This window comes from Vanellus vanellus (genome assembly GCF_965231255.1).
Source record: "Vanellus vanellus genome assembly, chromosome: Z".
Classification (NCBI taxonomy): domain Eukaryota; kingdom Metazoa; phylum Chordata; class Aves; order Charadriiformes; family Charadriidae; genus Vanellus; species Vanellus vanellus.
In genome coordinates, this window is record NC_138908.1 from 30,306,552 (window position 1) to 30,325,881 (window position 19,330).

At 34.5% G+C, this 19,330-nt stretch overlaps 1 protein-coding gene across 1 annotated transcript in view; it reads left to right on the forward strand.

Moving 5' to 3' along the window:
- The window catches only part of CHD1 (chromodomain helicase DNA binding protein 1), a 56,000-nt gene that overhangs the window by 30,233 nt on the left and 6,437 nt on the right, over positions 1 to 19,330 (forward strand). Inside the window, exons 13-31 of the mRNA XM_082498118.1 lie at positions 847 to 1,037; positions 2,144 to 2,332; positions 2,644 to 2,806; positions 4,450 to 4,602; positions 5,076 to 5,147; positions 6,937 to 7,086; positions 7,653 to 7,801; positions 8,085 to 8,181; positions 8,280 to 8,375; positions 9,338 to 9,514; positions 9,702 to 9,862; positions 11,203 to 11,244; positions 12,053 to 12,183; positions 12,597 to 12,735; positions 13,507 to 13,657; positions 14,653 to 14,775; positions 15,135 to 15,272; positions 17,538 to 17,801; positions 18,221 to 18,361. Coding sequence (XP_082354244.1) covers positions 847 to 1,037; positions 2,144 to 2,332; positions 2,644 to 2,806; positions 4,450 to 4,602; positions 5,076 to 5,147; positions 6,937 to 7,086; positions 7,653 to 7,801; positions 8,085 to 8,181; positions 8,280 to 8,375; positions 9,338 to 9,514; positions 9,702 to 9,862; positions 11,203 to 11,244; positions 12,053 to 12,183; positions 12,597 to 12,735; positions 13,507 to 13,657; positions 14,653 to 14,775; positions 15,135 to 15,272; positions 17,538 to 17,801; positions 18,221 to 18,361 — 2,727 coding nt within the window. The remainder of the gene's footprint in view (positions 1 to 846; positions 1,038 to 2,143; positions 2,333 to 2,643; positions 2,807 to 4,449; positions 4,603 to 5,075; positions 5,148 to 6,936; positions 7,087 to 7,652; positions 7,802 to 8,084; positions 8,182 to 8,279; positions 8,376 to 9,337; positions 9,515 to 9,701; positions 9,863 to 11,202; positions 11,245 to 12,052; positions 12,184 to 12,596; positions 12,736 to 13,506; positions 13,658 to 14,652; positions 14,776 to 15,134; positions 15,273 to 17,537; positions 17,802 to 18,220; positions 18,362 to 19,330) is intronic.

The following is a 19,330-nucleotide window of genomic DNA, read 5'->3' on the forward strand; positions in this document are numbered from 1 at the left end:
GCAGTGCACAATGCTCTTTAGACTTGCATGTATTTGGTTTGTGAGCCATTAAATTTATGGAGAGAGTGATTAGCTTTTGGTTTTGGAAGCATGACAGTGCGTGTTTTGGGGTTTTGTGTGTTTTTTTTTTTTTTTTTTTTGAGGGAGGGACTGTTTTTAAGTGCATCTAGATTTTCTGTATGTGTGGTGAGGCTTTCAGCCATTTTCCATTTCATTAAGTGGGTAGCACTTGTTTTTCTCCAGTTTGCCTGGGATTCTCATTGCTGTAACAGTCTGCTCCAATCTTCAAGAGCTCTACTTCTTTGCAGACCACCATTAAGGAACTCAGAAAGAACCCAGCCCTTAGCCCCAAACATGATACAGAACTCTGAAATCCCATATAGTTTTTCTTTGTTACTGTGCACGCAGTAGTATGTGTGCATGTATTAATACCGTCTCCATAGTGGTAGCACACAGAGTTATTGTTAATCCTTCTAAGAATACATGGAAATTTTTATAGATAGTCAAGAAGCAGAACTGTTTTACTTCATTTGTTTGCACATGCTGGAAAGAAGAGGTCAGCAGTGGTTTTTTTTTTTTTTTTCTATCATGTAAAAATTATTGTGAGTCAGACTTTTGGCCATTTTTTTCCTTTTAAACTTTATTTATACTTTCTTGGGATGCTTCCACAGCCTTTCACAGTCTGGCAAATGTAAAAGCCATAATTAGTACTAAAAACATACAGCTATCCATATTTTATTAAAATAAACCAAGAAGTGATGGTTGTTTACAGCTTGATTATAAAATGTAGGAAATTATGCAATGTGTTTATTTGTGTAATGTTCCCTCCTCCTCCATTTCTTTCAGTCATTCCTTGGTGGTCTGAATTGGGCGTTCATAGGAGTTGATGAAGCTCATCGTTTAAAAAATGACGACTCTCTTCTGTACAAGACTTTAATTGACTTTAAGTCTAACCATCGTCTTCTTATTACTGGAACGCCTCTCCAAAACTCCCTCAAAGAGCTGTGGTCTTTGTTGCACTTCATCATGCCAGAAAAGTAAGGAAGAGTTTTATGTGATTCTTTATAACATTTTTTTGGTCAAGTTTGTTATTGTGAAGTAGTGTAGTGATGTAAGAATCAATAGAGGTAGAAAATCATGCTGAAAGTTAGTTTAAATATTCTGTATAAAGTTGGCAGTAGTTTCATGCTGATCCTGTTAAGTAATGCTGGTAGCAGTTGTCTGCTTTTTCCATTTTAGCAGTCCAAAGAAACCTATGGATTGATGTATGGGTCACAACCTGGAAAAAAGGTTTCATCTTAGCCTAAGAGAAAAGCTGTATGGATTTACTCTGGGGAAATAGAATGGAATCTTTTATGTGTTAGCACTATTAATGAAAACAAATTTGTACCAAGATGCCCAATATCCTGTAGTTCAGTCAGGTGGCTTACGATTTGCATACAGTAAGCTTACTGTATTGCTGTTATTTTGTACTGACCTCTGTTTATGCCTGAGATAAATTAGAGCTTATGTGTGAGAGCGCATATTCCTGTCAGATGTCTTGTAAATGCCAAGCACCATAGCTCTATTTATTTTGAGCAATAGATGGTACTGACTTCTTCAGAACCTTACAAGCAAAGCCACTGTGGTTGAGTACCCATTCTTCATTTGATCGTCAAGTGTTCTCCTAGTCTGTTAGCAGAGGATAGTTATGCTTCAGCTAGACCACACAAGCTGCAAAAAGTACATTAAGTAGTCTTTTGTTCTCCTGCATACCCTCCAACCATGCAGCTGTTTATTCTTGCTGCTTTTGATAAACATACTAATGGAATTTCTGCAGCCATCTAGGTGAATATCCTTGCAGAAAAAAAAAAAGTTGGATTTCCACTGGGGAAGTTAAAATTCAGTAGTTTTCATTCTTTAAATGTTTTTGGAAAATTCTGTTCGTCTGTTCACAGGGAAAGTATTTGGAATTTCTTGTGAGGTGAAAATTCAGAAATTGGGTAAATTGAAGAGAAGGGAGTGGGGAAGAAATCCAAATGTGCATGTGCTCTTGTGGTATATTTATACATTTTCTGTGTTTGTGTTATCCTTCTTGAATTTTGTTTCTTCAGGTCATTCACACTATGTCACTATTTTGTGCTCATTCTTTATTATGTTGAAGGTTTTCCTCCTGGGAAGATTTTGAAGAGGAGCATGGCAAAGGGAGAGAGTATGGTTATGCAAGTCTTCACAAAGAACTTGAACCATTTCTGCTGAGAAGAGTCAAAAAAGACGTAGAAAAGTCTTTACCTGCTAAAGTTGAGCAAATTCTGAGAATGGAAATGAGTGCATTGCAGAAGCAATATTATAAGTAAGTAATAACACTTCTAAATTATGCTGGTTTAGTGATATGCCTACGTGCAATTTACTGGAGTATAATAGTTTTTATAGTGCAGTTTGAACTTGAGGCTTCTAGGGTTTCACAACAGTAAAATTCTATGAAGCAAGGGCTCAAGAATTACACTGGTCTGTCTATTCATGTACCTTCTTTTGTTTGGCATGCTTGTACATTCTTTTGGGAGCTGCTTTTTTTCTTTAGCATGTTTCTCTTTTGAGAGCTTACATCTGTCTTGTGTCCACATATGGTTACAAATTACTTACATTGTACATCTTGTATCATAGGTGGATTTTAACCAGAAATTATAAAGCCCTCAGTAAAGGTTCAAAAGGCAGTACCTCAGGCTTTTTGAACATCATGATGGAACTCAAGAAATGTTGTAACCATTGCTACCTCATTAAACCACCAGATGATAATGAATTCTATAATAAACAGGAGGCCTTACAGGTAATGTTCCTTTTTAATAAAAAAAAAAAAAAGTTCTGTTTTACATCTGTAATATTCACACAATTTTATAGTGCTCTGGCAGTTTATGAATCCTTGTTGAAGTATATTAAGAAAAAGTAGGTTCTGTGGAAAATGGGCATCCTTGGGTTTTACAGGTAAGTGATTTTTTTTTTTTTAATTGGAACTGGATAATTGACTAAAGTATCCCTGATTTTAATTATAATCAAAGTAAGAAGGAAATAGTTTGAAACAGGCTGTGTATTTTCATGCAAAATAAACTTGAGACCTATTTTAAACCTAATTAAAATAAAGCAGCTAAGCAGGGTAGTTGTAATGTGAGTGGAAATGCATGTGACTGGCAGTCATACACCAGCAATCTGTGTGATGGCAGAAAGTTATCTGCAGAATGCTTTTAAGCTTTTTTTATAATCAAACACTGTTCTCTGTATGCTTGCAAACAACCAAAGTAAAAGCAAATGGAAATAACAAGCATCCAAAGCTCAGTCTGATTTTGTTGTAACAGATGAAAACAATTATCATCACCACCAAAGATGGTGTGTTGTACTTTTTTTTAAGGTTAACTAATACTTGTACCAAAATAATAATAACTAGTTAAGAAGCACAGCAGCAGATAAGAAAACTGTTGTTGTCAATGCAGTTTATACCAACATAAATGTTTCTAAAGGTGACTTTTGTCTGTAAGCTTTCAAGTAGATAAATACCATCCCAAAGCTACTAGTTTGTGCAGTAGCAAAGATCCTCCTTTCTGGCATAAAGGATAAAAGCACCTAACTCAAAATTTAGCACTCCCCAAAATTCTCTTCCAAATGTCTTCACCTAAAAAGGCCTAATGTTTTGAATACAAGATTTCACATTTGCTTGAGTTTATGCCCAGTGGAGCTGAGAAGGATTAGCAGGCTTTAGGTGGGTTACAGTGTTAGGCACCACAAACAAGATTCCGCTCACTTTATCTTTCCTGAGAAACTTGACTGATAGGCTTTGTTTAAAAAAACAAACAAACAAACCAAAAAAAAAAACCAACCCCAAAAAAACCCTAGAGGGTTAAGCAGCAGTACCTATTTCATTTTAAAAGATGGCGAGTGAAGAGAAAATAGTACTAAAGTATTTTTTTCCTCAATCTTCTGTTTTATTGGTTACCAAATTTTGTTTTTTACTTGGAAGAGAAGAACTTGGGCCTACATCGTAACTGCTTACATTTTTAAGACCATATATTTACCTCATGTTTTAATGACATGTTAAGATGTGACTTTGAGAGGGAACATAATGATACGTTTCCTTTAAAAATATGTGAGTTAGTAATCCTGTTGATTTCAGTTAGAATCGACTAAATAAAATCAGAGTAAACTTTCGTGTTCAGTTAATGCTGTATACTATGAACTTAGATAGTAGTGTTGTGTTATGGTCACATGAATTTGGTGGGGTTTTTTTAGTTCTAGGAGACTATATATTGTATGGATGTTTTAAACTATGAAATTCTTAAGGCATGTCAAAATTTGCCTTTTTTTTTCCTTCCCACATTAATAAAAAGAAAAGCAAACCTCAAATGAGTGTCTAACCAACTGCATAGTTTATTAGTGTTGAGATGACGTTATTTTATAATATACATTTCTTGATTTTTGCAGCATTTAATACGTAGCAGCGGGAAACTAATTCTTCTTGACAAGCTACTGATTCGTCTGCGAGAACGTGGCAACAGAGTTCTGATTTTCTCACAGATGGTGAGGATGCTGGACATCCTAGCAGAATATCTGAAGTATCGTCAGTTTCCCTTTCAGGTAAGAATCTTGGTGGTAGTAGCCAAGAAGCTCTGATCTTGAGAAGAAGAAAAATCTGGTGACAGAGCACTGGAACAAGTTGTCCAGACGTTATGGAATCTCCATCCTCTGTGACATTCAAAGGCCACCTGGACCTCACCTTGGGCAACATGCCTTAGCTGTCCCCACCTGAATAGGAGAGTTAGAAAAGATGACCTCCAGAGGTCCCTTCCAACCTCAACTGTTTTGTGATTGTGGCATCTTTATCACTTTGCTTATGAAAAGATATAAGAAAACGTCGTCTTTTTTCTAGAAAAAAATGGGAATTGGTATATGCTAAATAGTATTTTGAAATTAAAAAAAATTGTGAAGTGTTGCATTACTTTTTTTTTTTTTTTTACTTCACCTAATAGTTTTGGCAGAGAATTCAAGTTGCTTTCATTTTGAATATAGTATAAGAATTACTTTTTCACTTTAATATTCGATCTCTTTAGAGACTTGATGGATCAATAAAAGGGGAATTGAGGAAACAAGCACTGGATCATTTTAATGCAGAGGGATCAGAGGTATGGTATTTTTTTCTTAAGGAATCTGTTTTATTTTTTTCCCCAAGAAATGTAAAAAATTGCACAAAAAATGAAGGCTAAGACAAATGAGGAATATAACAGTAAGGTTGAAAATTCATTGTTATTGCCTAGACTATAAGGTTTACATCTGTTAACCACTTCTTAGAAAACAAAAATAAGTAGAAAATGCCTAACTTATGAAAACAACATTTAATCGGTTATGTAGCTATAATTTTTTTTCTGAACCTCTTTATCAAATTAGTTTTCATGCTATATAAATGCTGCAGAAATTTAACCTCATCTTCCTTGCTGTGTAGAACTTAAGCCAACACTGTTTACAAGAGCATTGAACTTACACAAGCAGTTAGTATCCAAAACATCCTTTGGCAATGGGCAGAACTAATTTGCATATATCCTCGCGTGAACAACCGTCTTTAATTGTTTCAAATCTGGCCTATGTTATGTTCATTTGTTACACCTACTTGCCCTGGAAGAAATAGTGAAGAACTGATTTCTAGCCATTCTTTGTGAGCAACCTGTGAGTGTATAGGTGTCTGTTACAGATTGTTTCTTTTCTGAGTTGGAAGATTTGTAGCTTATGTAGCATGCTTAATATGCAAGGCATTCCATATCTTTGATCAGCTTTAATATTTTGTCCTACATGGGCAGATTTGGGGGAGGGGAGGTTGTTTTGGTTGGGTTTTGTTTGTTGTTGGTTTTTGGTTTTTTTTTATAAAAAATGGTAATTGAAGGATAGCATTTGTCAGTTGCTGCTGAGCTTGCTTGTTCTAAGGTGGAGGGAGAAGGACTTAACTCCATAATGTAACTTCAGGTAGCTGTTAAATAGAGAAGTTAATTCTGTTTCAAATTGCTAGTGTAGACATTGCCTTTTTCTGAAATCTTTGCTGTTACACTGTATATTTTTGTAGTTGAAGAGGAATTTAAACTTCATGAATTTCAAAAATGGAGTCAAATTATGCATCTGTACAGCAACAAAATTATGTTCTCGGGTTTTTTTTAATTTCTTTCCTAAAAATTCAGAATGTTCTCTATGGTTTTTGGCCATTACTGAACTAAGGACTACATGGAAATTTCTAACAGAATTCTTAGGACTCATCATTAAGTATAATGGTTTGCTATTTCCTGTAACAGTACTGAAAATTGGGATTATTATTTTTTTTTAACCTGTTTTACTGTATCTTGCATTTCATATGTTGTTCTGTTGCATGTCTCAAGATGCTTCTGCAGTCCTTCATCGCTGTCTCTGAATGAATAATTGTATACCACCCACAGACCTTTTCACCTCGTTGCTTATCCCATTTTCATATTGTTCGTGAATACATTAAACAGCATTGAAGCTGGCAGAAGACTTTTGCTTCTCATCTCTTAACCAGTTACCTGTAGGCTCAAGCATCCTCCCTGCTGCTTAGTCTTCCAGGGCTTGGGGCAAGGGGTGTGGGAGAGGGACTTTGTAACATACAAGGCTTTAACAGTAGGGTGTTTGTATTTTTTTGGCCAGTCTTTTGTTTGCTTGGGATTTTTTAGTTGATGATCATCTTCTAGGATGCTACTTCCTTTAAACTGTTGAGAAGTCAGGAATTAGTTATGAAAGAAATTGATGTCAATGTTTGCTTTATACTTCAAGAAGCTTTAACTATGGAACAGGTATGGAATTGGTAGTATATGATTTTTTAGGGTGCCACAGACTGCATAAACAAGTATCATATTGGTTCCTTCAAGAATATTGCAATTATTGTATGTGAAACTATTTCTTATTTTATGATTTCAGGACTTCTGCTTTTTACTGTCTACCAGAGCTGGAGGATTAGGTATCAACTTGGCATCTGCTGACACTGTAGTTATATTTGATTCTGACTGGAATCCACAAAATGATCTGCAAGCACAGGCTCGAGCGCATAGGATTGGACAGAAGAAACAGGTATGCACATTCAGCTTTAAGCTCCAACCTGGAGGAGGGTTCCGTACAGTAGCTGTCCAGTCTGTCTGCACCATTCAGTTTTCATGTATTTTTGAGAATAACTAATACTTGCTGCCTATGTACAAAAATGTAGTAATGCTCACTTAACTTTTTTTTTTAAATCCCCCTGTACGGAGAGATAATGTGGCAGGTGTGGTACATGAATGGGAGAGGGAGAAGAGTTATGACCTTGTCTTTCACACAGTCATTGGCACCATGTCATTCTAGAAAATAACTGCCACATCAGGCATCATCCCCCTTGCTTAAATATTTCTCTATTCTCATTGGGTTTCTTTCTTGCAGAAGACATACAGTAATAATTGGAAATATGACAGTTTTGCCTGTAGCAATGCTTGTGCCAAATCACTGAATTTTAAAAAAGACAGGTCTAAGAGGTTATGTAAAGACGGTGGTAACATGATTGAACTAGTATTTCATACTGGAAAGCAGTCAATAAATTCAGAAGGTATGTAGTGAAGACTGAGATTTTTCCTTGTTGTTGCTTACTTTTTTTAAAATACACATAGGTTAATATTTATCGGCTGGTCACAAAAGGATCGGTAGAAGAAGATATTCTTGAAAGAGCCAAGAAAAAGATGGTGTTAGATCATTTAGTAATTCAGAGAATGGACACTACAGGCAAAACCGTACTACATACAGGCTCTACTCCTTCAAGGTATATTTTTATTTATTTCCACACCAATTTATCCTTAAGTATATTTGACAAGTAAATAAAAATGTAAGTTATTTCACTTGGTTAATGAAAGGCAGAATAAGGTTAAATAAGGAAAGATGCAAAGTATATTGTCTTTGTAGGTTTTATTTGCATATTAAATATTTATATTAAAAATATAGTTTTTACTTAACAGTAAAAAGAAAGCTTAATTGACTCATGATTATAGAGAACTTTTTCAAGTTACTAAGATAACATGTTTTTCCTGAAACATCCTTTATTTCAGTTCAACACCTTTTAATAAGGAGGAGTTATCAGCAATTTTGAAGTTTGGTGCTGAGGAACTTTTTAAAGAACCTGAAGGGGAAGAACAGGAGCCCCAGGTAAGTACTGTTTCTGGACTACATAGATAAAAAAAAAAAAACAACCAAAAAATATGTATGAATTCTTTCATTGTAAAGAGAAACAACTTCTTTTTTAGGAAATGGATATAGATGAAATCTTAAAGAGGGCTGAAACTCGGGAAAATGAGCCAGGTCCATTAACTGTAGGAGATGAGTTGCTTTCACAGTTCAAGGTATTGCTCTGTTCCCTCCTTTCTGCCTTAATTCCACTTTCCTTTATAAACAGTACTATTTTGCTTTTGTGTACCTATGCGTTTCTTCATTCTTATGAAAGAGATGCCTCAGTAAGTCAACTCTATCTCTCTTTCTACTAACATGTCTTTTCAGCTATAAAAAATGCCTACCATCAATATAAACATTTAAAAATACATTATATATTTTGCTAATAAAATAAGACATTTATTAATGGGTTAATGATTATAATTTTAGGTAGTTTTGTGGTTTATTTACTGCTTTGTTGTTAAGTAGCTATGGTATTGTTGAACACAAAACAGAAAGTTTGCATTTCTTAGTCGATGACTTCTGGAAATAGCTTTTAGCTCTGACAAACTTGAATGCCATGTGTTATCAATTAAACATACTATCATTTGGGTGCAAAAAAAATACAAAGCATGATGTATGTGTTTAGATCAGCAAACTATTAAATAGCTATCCTGCTGATTGTTCATTTGCAACATACTTTGTTTTCTACAGTGTATTAATGTTTGGTTAGTTTTATATTATTATAATTTCACATTAACTCAAGCATTCAGATGTTGTTATCTGTACTTTGGAGGATGTTAAATGACAGTCATACAGCTATTGGGGAGCTGTTTCATTATGCATCTGTATTAGTCAACTTCTTTTAAAAGAAGAAAAAGATCCTCATCTTTTCTCGTCTTAGCCCATGTTGCATGGAGTCTGTGTCTGTTTCATTAGTGAATAAAAATACTTTCATTAGAGACAGTGTTTCATGAAGCATTTTGCATGTATAAATTGTTTGTATATTATTGGTACATATATAAATACATAAAATATATAAATGCATGAAGTATGCCATCTAGAGATTTGTTTTCCTAAAATAATAGTTGCTCGGTCTTTTTCAAATAAAGTCATGTATTGCTCTGGTGAAAATAAGTATATTCTGATATACAAGGTGGCCAACTTTTCCAATATGGATGAAGATGATATTGAGTTGGAACCAGAAAGAAATTCAAGAAATTGGGAAGAAATCATTCCGGAAGTCCAGAGACGAAGAATAGAAGAGGAGGAAAGACAAAAAGAACTTGAAGAAATATATATGCTCCCAAGGATGAGAAACTGTGCAAAACAGGTGACTGTCGATTCTGACTGACTTGTACTTTTATGTTGCTGTTGGTTTAATTAGTTTGTTGGGGGTTGTTGTTGGACTTTGGTTTTGGGGTGTTTTTTTTCCTTTTCTGGACACGTATTTTTGGCAGGCTAAGTAAAACTTTGTTTGTTAATCATGTAGCTTTGAACTACTTATTCTGAAATTCCAGATCAGCTTTAATGGAAGTGAAGGGAGGCGCAGCAGAAGCAGAAGATACTCTGGATCTGATAGTGACTCCATCTCAGAAAGAAAACGGCCAAAAAAACGTGGAAGACCACGAACTATTCCTCGAGAAAATATTAAAGGATTTAGTGATGCAGAGATCAGGCGGTAAGATATGAGGCATATGCATATTTAAAGGAACAAGACAATTATTTTATTACTATAGAGCTTGAACATATGGAAGGTACTCTACTTTTCCTGAATTTTTGAATTTTTTTTTATTCCAGGCATTTAATGTTTTCCCTTGTGTACTTTGTGGTTCTGACATAGTGAACTGTCATGGCAATAATTTGAACACATTTTAGTGAGGGATAAAATTAGGTTTGAAAAATATTCTTGATTGTTTTAAATTTGTTAATTCCTATAACCCATGAAGACAGTGATTTCAAAAAAACAGCTGTTAAAATGGGTGAACTTCTTTTTAACATACAAGCAAAATAATCTGCTTCCCATCATTTTATCTAAAAACTGCAGTGCTGAAAGAATATGCAAATCTTTCGGTATAAACTACGAAAATTTGAGTGGTCTTTGTTTTCTTTTTAAACCTCTTGACACTGTGATTGAATTAGTATTATACCTGCTTTTTAAAACTAAAAAATTATCCTATTTGAATCTCGTACAGCAGGTCCCTTCAATATTTGATGCTAAAATATTTTTTTTGGTAGAAGGAGGAGGAACTGATGTTTTTGTGAAATGCTTTTAGGATTTGTGAAATGCTGCTTTGCTTCTCAAATTTAAGTGTGCATGTTTCTCTAAAATGCTGTAAAGCTTTCAAAATATTTTTGGTTAGAGAAGTAACTTTAAAGATCCTTATTGCCTTTCCATTTTGCCTGAGAACACAGCAAATTGATCCTTTTTTAAGGCTGCTGTAGCTTGCACTAGCAATTTGAGGTCTTGATTATTGAGGAAACTTTCTTTCTTTTTTAAAATTATTTTTATTTATTTTATTTTTATTTCATTTCCTTTCTATCCCAGGTATCTCCAGTTTCTTTCCATCACTTACACATTCCTACAGAGAGTATCTTTCATGTCTTATTTTCCAAAATCTTCAAATCACCTGTTGCAGTTTTCTCCCTTTTTTTATACAAGGCATAACATAATGTCTGAAATCTATATTTACTGTAAATCTGCATTCGATTTTTATGATTAGACACACCCAGCTGCTGAATCTTCTGTCACGTGAAATTAATAAAGCAATTTCTGAAATAAATTGTAACTTCTGTTGTTTCATTTACATCAGTTCTTGAACCAATAAAACTCTTTGGGTTATCTGGGTATACTAAGCTGCCCTACTCTCTCTACCTTCTCTACCTCTTTTTTTTTTTTTTTTTTTCTTCCGTTTTCCATATATCATTATACCGAGATTAGTGATTGTATTAATACCATTTTAAAACCAATGTAGTTAGTTAAGTGTACATTTAAATGACAATTTTTTTTTCTGTTACTAGGTTTATCAAGAGTTACAAGAAATTTGGTGGCCCTCTTGAAAGGTAAACTTGTTTGATGGTTATTTGTGTAGTAACTTGGAACCTTGTTTTCATAAAAATTAGAACAATATAGCAAGAAGCTTTAGGCTGAAGAGAAAATTCGGTGTCTAGTCTTTTGCCTCAAATATAATGTGAGTAGTTTAATATCTTCCCTTCCTTTCTGTATGGTATGTGTGCAAAAAGCCACACAACAAACCTTTCAATTTGCAGGACTACTTACTCTCTTTATTCTTTACCTGCAGTCTTATTTAATCTTCATTGGGTGATATTCATTCAGTTGTCTTGTTTGATAGCCTGCTGAAAGCCTATCAGTTTATCCACTGTGACTGTCAGAGTTAGTTTTGCATTTTCCTTTTTATAATTTCTTATTTTTAAGCTTTCTTTATTATTCCCTTTATTATTCCCCCTATGGCAGGAGGGTTGGAACTCAATGATTTTCAAGGTCCCTTCCAACCTAAACCATTCTATGATTCCGTATTTTAAGAAAAACTTACCATCCTTATTTTCCTTATAAGTATTTATAGTCCATATCAGCATATTATATATAACGATTCCTTTTCTTTTTTTAAAGAAATGTACAGTAATTTAACTCAACACTGTAGGGTTAGGGTTCTTCACAGTTCTTGTTGTGTTGTCCTTTGATACCTGAATCACTTACATTTTTTTTCTTTTACTCAAAATTGTACACAGCATAGCAAGCGCAGGTGACTGATAACTTACATGATCATTTCTGTAGTTTCAAAGTCTGAAGGAATCATTCACAATTACTAAAGTTTCAGAGCTATAAAAATGTATATTTGTTTTATTACAGGTTAGATGCTGTAGCTAGAGATGCTGAGCTAGTTGATAAATCAGAGACAGATCTTAGACGTTTGGGAGAGCTTGTACATAACGGATGCATTAAAGCTTTAAAGGACAATTCATCTGGACAAGAAAGAGCAGGTACAATGTGTTCAGGCAGCTTGGGGGGCAATAAAAAATGTCAAGAAGTCTGAATTATTCTTGCACTCTGATCATAACAGAAAACAGTTCTGTTGGGGGAAAATATAAACAGAAGCGTTGGCATGTTGGGTGATCTTAATAAAGGGTGATAGTAAGATTACTTTTTTTTTTTTCCCCTCTCTGTGAATTCTCATTACAGAATGCAATATGTTTTTTGCTTTACTGTGAGATTCGAAAGTAATCTGTTATCATCTGGAAAATCTTTTGATTCTGGAGCTTAATTCAAACATTGTGTTGAGAAAATGTCATTTGGCATAATTGAAAGTTTGCTGCTATAGTGTCAAACTTGTTTGCTTTACGTTTTTCTCTATGATATTATTAAGTATTTTAATAGCTTTGTCATTTATTTTAAGGAGGTAGACTTGGGAAAGTTAAAGGCCCAACATTCCGAATCTCAGGAGTGCAAGTGAACGCAAAGCTGGTCATCTCTCATGAAGAAGAGTTGGAACCATTGCACAAATCCATTCCATCAGATCCAGAAGAAAGAAAAAGGTATTGTTTGTTGGGGTTTTTTTTGGTTGTTTGTTTGTTTGTTGTTTTTTTTTTTTTTAAGGAAGTAATTATTTAGAAAATTTTTCAAGTTTTATTAGTATTTTTTGGACAACATTGACTCAAAGCACACTGTGACAGCATTGTCCCTTTGTTTCCCGTAAGGAGTGGCAGTAGTAACCTGCTCCACATCTGTTCTTCATTCTTTCTTCCCTTGCTATAGAAGCAAGTACCAGTTTTGGCTTCTCAATTGTATTCACTGGGGACTCTCTTCAGTTACCAATAATAGTCAGGACTAGAATTCTGGCTTGCTGAGGAGCTGCTGTATGTGTCATCCCTGCTTGAGGGGAAAGCACTGTCTGTCAAAGTGGATAAGTAATTATTTCTACCCTCTGAACATTTTCCTTTGCCATCCTGTCTATCGCAATCCCTAATCTATCCACTTAGTTAGCAGTTACACTTGGATGATGACTTATGCTTTTATTCACGATTAACCAACGCTGTGACGCATCTCATGGCCGAAAGCAGATGTCTGTTCTTCATATTTTGGTTGTAATTAGCTTTAAAACACATTCCAGTGCTGATTTCAATAAGTATTTTATGGAAATGTTAAGAAAACATAATGATAAGTATTTGGATTAATTTCCTAAATATACCAGCATCTTAGCAGAGAAAATAAATCCAGTTACATCTCTTTTAGTATGCTCCTTTCCCCCTTGCTAAGCTTGAGAAGTAAAAAATCCCTTACTTGTCTTTCTAATTTATTTCTGCTAGATATGTTATCCCATGCCACACCAAGGCTGCTCATTTTGATATAGATTGGGGCAAGGAAGATGATTCCAATCTGTTAATAGGCATCTATGAATATGGTTATGGCAGCTGGGAAATGATAAAAATGGATCCTGATCTCAGTTTGACACAGAAGGTATGTCATCCACAATGTTTAATCGTGGACTCTTTTTGTTTAGGTAATAACGCTGCTAAGAACAGTTACTGAAAGAGCTTATTTTCTGGTAACTGAAACTGCGGAGACATACATGACTTGTACTTTTTAGTATCCTTCTTATCCTGTGTTATTAGATTTTAAGGTCTTGTGTATCGGTTGAAGTATGCCTTCTTGCAGTCAATTATGTTGCCATATTTCCATGTAGTTGGACATCTGTCATTTGAATTTTTCTTTTCAGTATTTTTCTTCTCTATTTTAGGTGTTCTAGTTTTGTCTATTTTGTGTTTTCGAACATTTGGAAGGGAGATTTTTCTAGAGATTTTATTTGGTTTCCTCATCCCCACGTTCTTCGCTTGAAGCTGCCTTTCAATCACAACATGAGAATAGCTGTACTAGAATCAGTGCAATAAATACCTGTTGGTCACTACCGTTAAGGAGCAAGGGAAAGACCGTCATGAAGTAAACTTTGTGACATGGCCAACAACCTATATCTTTGGGATTTGAGGAGCTGGGGCCAGTTTTCTTTAATAATCATTCCTACTCCTGCCTTCCATTAATTTGCCTGTTTTTTGAAACCACCCATTTGTATTTTTTGGTGTCTGGAATACCCTGTATTGAGTTCTGCATTTGGAAGATGAATGAGGCAGAGCCAGGAGCTGTGTGGATGACAGGTCAGGAGCTCAGAATTTCTTAGATAAAGTGTCAGAATTGAAGCAGAAATCTGAGGCTGGTTTCTTGAATTTGTTTTAAACCGTGACACAATTTCCATTGGCTGCATGATTGGAGAGAAATGAAAACATTTAAGAAATTCTCCATTGCTTCAAGCATGCTGGCATATTTGCTAGGCATAGTTGAAATTGATTGTTTTCCACCTTCTTTTATGCAGCTTTTTCTGTTCTGTGTGCTCCAGGCTAGCATCTTCCAAAGTTGATAATATGCACTCATAGCTGTGATACTACCATTGTTCTCCTCAGATTTTGCCTGATGATCCAGATAAGAAACCCCAGGCAAAGCAGTTACAGACTCGTGCAGACTACCTCATTAAATTACTGAATAAAGACCTTGCAAGGAAGGAAGCACAAAGGCTTGCTGGTGCAGTAAGTAAAATTTGGTATTCGTTAGTGAGATAAAACAATACAGTTATGGGCATGTGAGCTGATCCTTTTTCTTTTTTCCGTTGTGTAGTATTACTCTGTATTGCTAGTCATATTACACGAGACTCACTCAATAAATTAATTGTGAGTTTCATATTGTATTATTCTCTTACTATTTGTATGTATTCTCTGCTGTTGCACTATGCTCTGTCTCCAGTCCTGAGAAAAGTGATGATCATTAGTGGCAATAAAAAAAAAAATAAAATGAACCCTCTATTTGATGTAAAAACAATTCTTTTTTTGCCACTGTGGTGCAAAGATGCTTGTCAGTTGACATATTAAAGAGACCAATTTGCATTCAGGGCAGTTCAAAGAGGAGGAAAACAAGAACTAAGAAGAATAAGGTGATAAAGGCTGCAAAAATAAAAGAAGAAATAAAAAGCGATTCTTCACCACAACCCTCGGAAAAATCTGATGAAGATGATGATGAGGATAACAAGGTAAATATCTTTCATATGGTAAAGATGGGTATTCAGTTCTTCATATTGGTATCAATTTCTATTTTATCTTCTGCTTGTCTTAACAAAATTGAAGCACCTGAATGTCATCCTTTCTTGTGGCTGTTACAGTTGATGTTGCATCGGTACAAGAACACGGAAGACTATCTGTTTTAATTTAATGATAAGCCAGTAGCTGAGGAATTATGAGTAGTTTTCCAAATTGTAATTAGATCACAACATTTTTTATAATACAAGTGGTATTGCTCAGTTTCATCATTCTTTATAGACTTCAGTATTGCATCTGCTAGAAATGCAAACCTAATGTAACACACAGTTATAAAACTAATGTGTCTGGCTAATGTGTGATTCTTCAGGTAGAGTTTTTTTTATTCAGGCTCAGCAAAAAACATCAAGTTCAATTTGAATGAGCAGCATGAATAAATGATTATTCAAGACTTGCATGGGCAATCTGTATACATCATGGCTTTCATCGTCCAATAAGACTATTTAACTGACTATTTAACCTTGTTGTGTTCTGTTACTTCTGATGTGTTCCTTTAGGCCTCTACTTTTGTTGGGTCTTTTTATTTCTAACATTTACACAGCAGAAACAACTAGAAAGAAAAGTTTACCTAAAGTTTAGGGTCATGTCACAGCTAATTTTATGACTTTGAAGGTAGCTGAAATAAATCCGTGCAAGTCTGTATGTATCATTAAAATACTTTCTACTTGGTTTAAAATAAACTGTCTTACATAACCAGTTTAAACTACTACAAACCATTGTAATTGTCACTCTAGAAGAGTTTTAACTATACATAGTTAAAACTGAGTCAGCCTTAGAAGAATCATGATACATCTATAACAAAAAAATCATTTTTAATGAAAGCATTCCTTTGTGTATGTAGGTTTTACTATGAAGAATAAAATGTAAAGCCAGAAAAAAAAGTAAAAAATTTGAATGTAGACTGGCTTATGTTTGTAGATAGAATAATTTGTTTGGCCTGTAAGCCTAAGAACTGTAAGTGGTGTCACAGGATTCATTTGCCTATGTTAATTTACTGGGAACTAAAACTAAGCAAATTAACTGTTCAGACTATTTAAAAAATGAGTGATAGACTTTATCTTCACTCAAAATAGAAGACAATGCTAGTCAGTTGATTGACTTATGTTTTGAGAAAATGCCTAGAACGCTGTCCCCTTTTGTATATTTAATAACAGTTATTCATCACTTTTAATACTTTTGGACACAGACTAATAATTGCACTTCTGAAAACCGGACCATATACAAGAATGGGCTTTAACTGCCTAAACGGTTGGCTTTGGCTACTTAGCTGGCATACTATGTACAATATTTAAAACTTACCCATTTAACTGCTAGAACATTCAGGAAACTCTTGAAGTAATTGGATTTTTCCTGGGAAGTTTCCATGATACCTAAATACTGAAGTCCTGTTTGGGCTGATTACTTGATACCTCATCTAAGTAACTTGTTCAGATTCATGTATTAGGCTTTCTTTCATCTGTTTTTCTGCAATGGATTCTATATGTGCCTTTCCAGGGTGTATTCAAATAAATTCAAAGATTATAATATTTCTTGCACCTGTACATAATAACTTTGTTACTTACTGTAGTATTTTTCTGTGTCTGAAAGGATTTGAGTTTCTATCTCAAACTTCTAAAATGAATATTATAAAGACCAGTGTAGTGGTATTTTGTTCACCTTCAAATAATTAAATGGGCCCCTATCAGACAATCTGTAATCAAGACTTTCTTTTTAAGCCTTGAAAAAAATTACACCTCTGGAAAAGAGAAAGTTGGGACTCTGTTACCTTCTCCTGTGAATGTTTAATATGGGATTAGTAAAAAGTTACTGGGACAAAGAAGCTAACTAGAACAGAGGTCTTCTAACCTTTCCATCACTTGAGTGTCCTGACCAATCAGCTCAGTTTTTTGAGATCAACTTCATTATAGCTTTTAGCTTTTCAAAGCCTAACTACTTTTTAGAGGGACAGAATTCTAAGTTAATTGAACATCATTTCTCACCCCTCACTACTACTGCCAAATCAATACTTGGTTTGTCACATCAAGGAAGTGAGTAGTTCTCATCTTTCTTTACAACTGCATTCAGTTCTATTTGATAGGTTTTAAATCAATGTCCAAAAAGAAAAAAATGCACAGATAAAAAGTATGTTTTAATCTGATAGTTATGAAACTTGTATAGATAGGAACTCAGTTTGATGTGACGTATATGCTTGCATATTGCAGGATGAGATTGTTTCAGTGAAACAACCACATAAAAAAATTAAAGCAGAAAAAGAAAATGAAGAAAAACCTGAGCCAGATATTGGTATAAAGAAGGAAGCTGAAGAAAAAAGAGAGACAAAAGAAAAGGAAAATAAGAGGGATTTGAAAAGGGAGAAAAAAGAAAAAGAGGATAAGAAAGAATTAAAAGAAAAAGATATTAAAGAAAAGAGAGAAAACAAAGTAAAAGAATCCACACAGAAAGAAAAAGAAGTAAAGGAAGAGAAGGTAACTAGGTTTACTTATCTTATATAGCGGTAGAAAAGGCCACTAGGTTTACGTGAATGATTTTGAGGTTAAAAGGTATTTTGGATTTCATCAGTTGTCATTTCATTGAAGTCTTCTACATCATTTGAAGTTTTATTTTTACTACCTGAAACCATGAGAACGGGCATGTTTAGTGGGAAATTACATCTTCAATGATACATATCTTAGTTGAACTGAGAGTACAAGTGTGTGCAAGAAATTCTTTTATTCCTTTTCCATTTTCCTTTTCCATCCCAGAGAGAAAGTAATGTCATTGAATATCAGCATTTTTTTATTCTTGTTATTGAAGAGAAGCAGTAGTTATGGGGATTGTCGTATATTATAGGATAATTCCAGAGCCAAAATAAATTTACTTAAATATTTTTATATCTCGTTCTTAGGTAAATGAAATCAAATCTGAAAATAAAGAAAAAACTAAAAAAATTCCATTGTTAGATACTCCAGTTCATATTACTGCAACTAGTGAACCAGTTCCTATACTGGAAGAATCTGAAGAACTGGATCAGAAAACTTTTAGTGTGGTAAGTTCCTTTTTGATAAGTTATTGTTTGTACTTGATCGTCTAAATGAGGAAAATTTCTGATGTTCTTGATTCTGTTATTGGGCTCAGTAACACAGGTGATCTTTTGCTAGTAGTCTCAGGTCAATGAATGTTACTGACACTGTACTAAAGTAATTTTTGTGTTAATTCCAGTAGTTTTATTTTATTTTGTTGTTGTTTACTGTATTTATGCAGGAGGGTAGGAAAACTTACCCAGTGGTCTGTGTGCTGAATAGATTTAGAATATAGACTGTAAAAATACATCCTTAAGAATAACTTGTGTATCCTGCTTTTTAAAGAGCAGACATAAATGAACTTCAGTTCAGTGCTTTGCCTTATCATGTATGCCTTTCTTTGAAAGATAGCAAATTAAGTTTCAGCACTTCCCTCCTGAAGTATTGCAGACTTAAATTAGTAGACACAGGAAGGAACAAATGCTAAAGCCCTTAGAAATACCTTGCTGGCGTAATGTCTCTGACACCAAAAGAATTTCGTTTAATCACTACTTGACTAAGAACAGAACAGAGGGGAAAAAAGGTACGTACACATAACTTATGTAAAGTTTTATAGGTCGGCTGGGGCCTTTGGAAAGGTATCAGTGAGTTACTTTGAGCAAGTACTCTCCTGTGGGTGTTTCATCATTCAGATTTCAAGTTGTTTGTTTCTGCCAGCCAGATTTGGGTTGTGGTTGTGGGTGCTGTTGGGTTGTGTTGTGTTGTGGGTTCTGGCTGTGACATGCAAGTAAGAGTCTCTTTGAGTGGCTGGTCAATGTATGGTTTTATTCTAAACATTCCAAGTAACTCATCTGTGATTTCCAGGGTGAGCCTTCAGTGATTCAGATGGATCTGTTTGTGTGGCTAAGTGACAGAAAATAATTTGATTTCATGTACAGTTCTATCTTTCTGATTTAAGCAGGGCACTCTGTAAGCTGTTTTTTAAAGGCTACTTT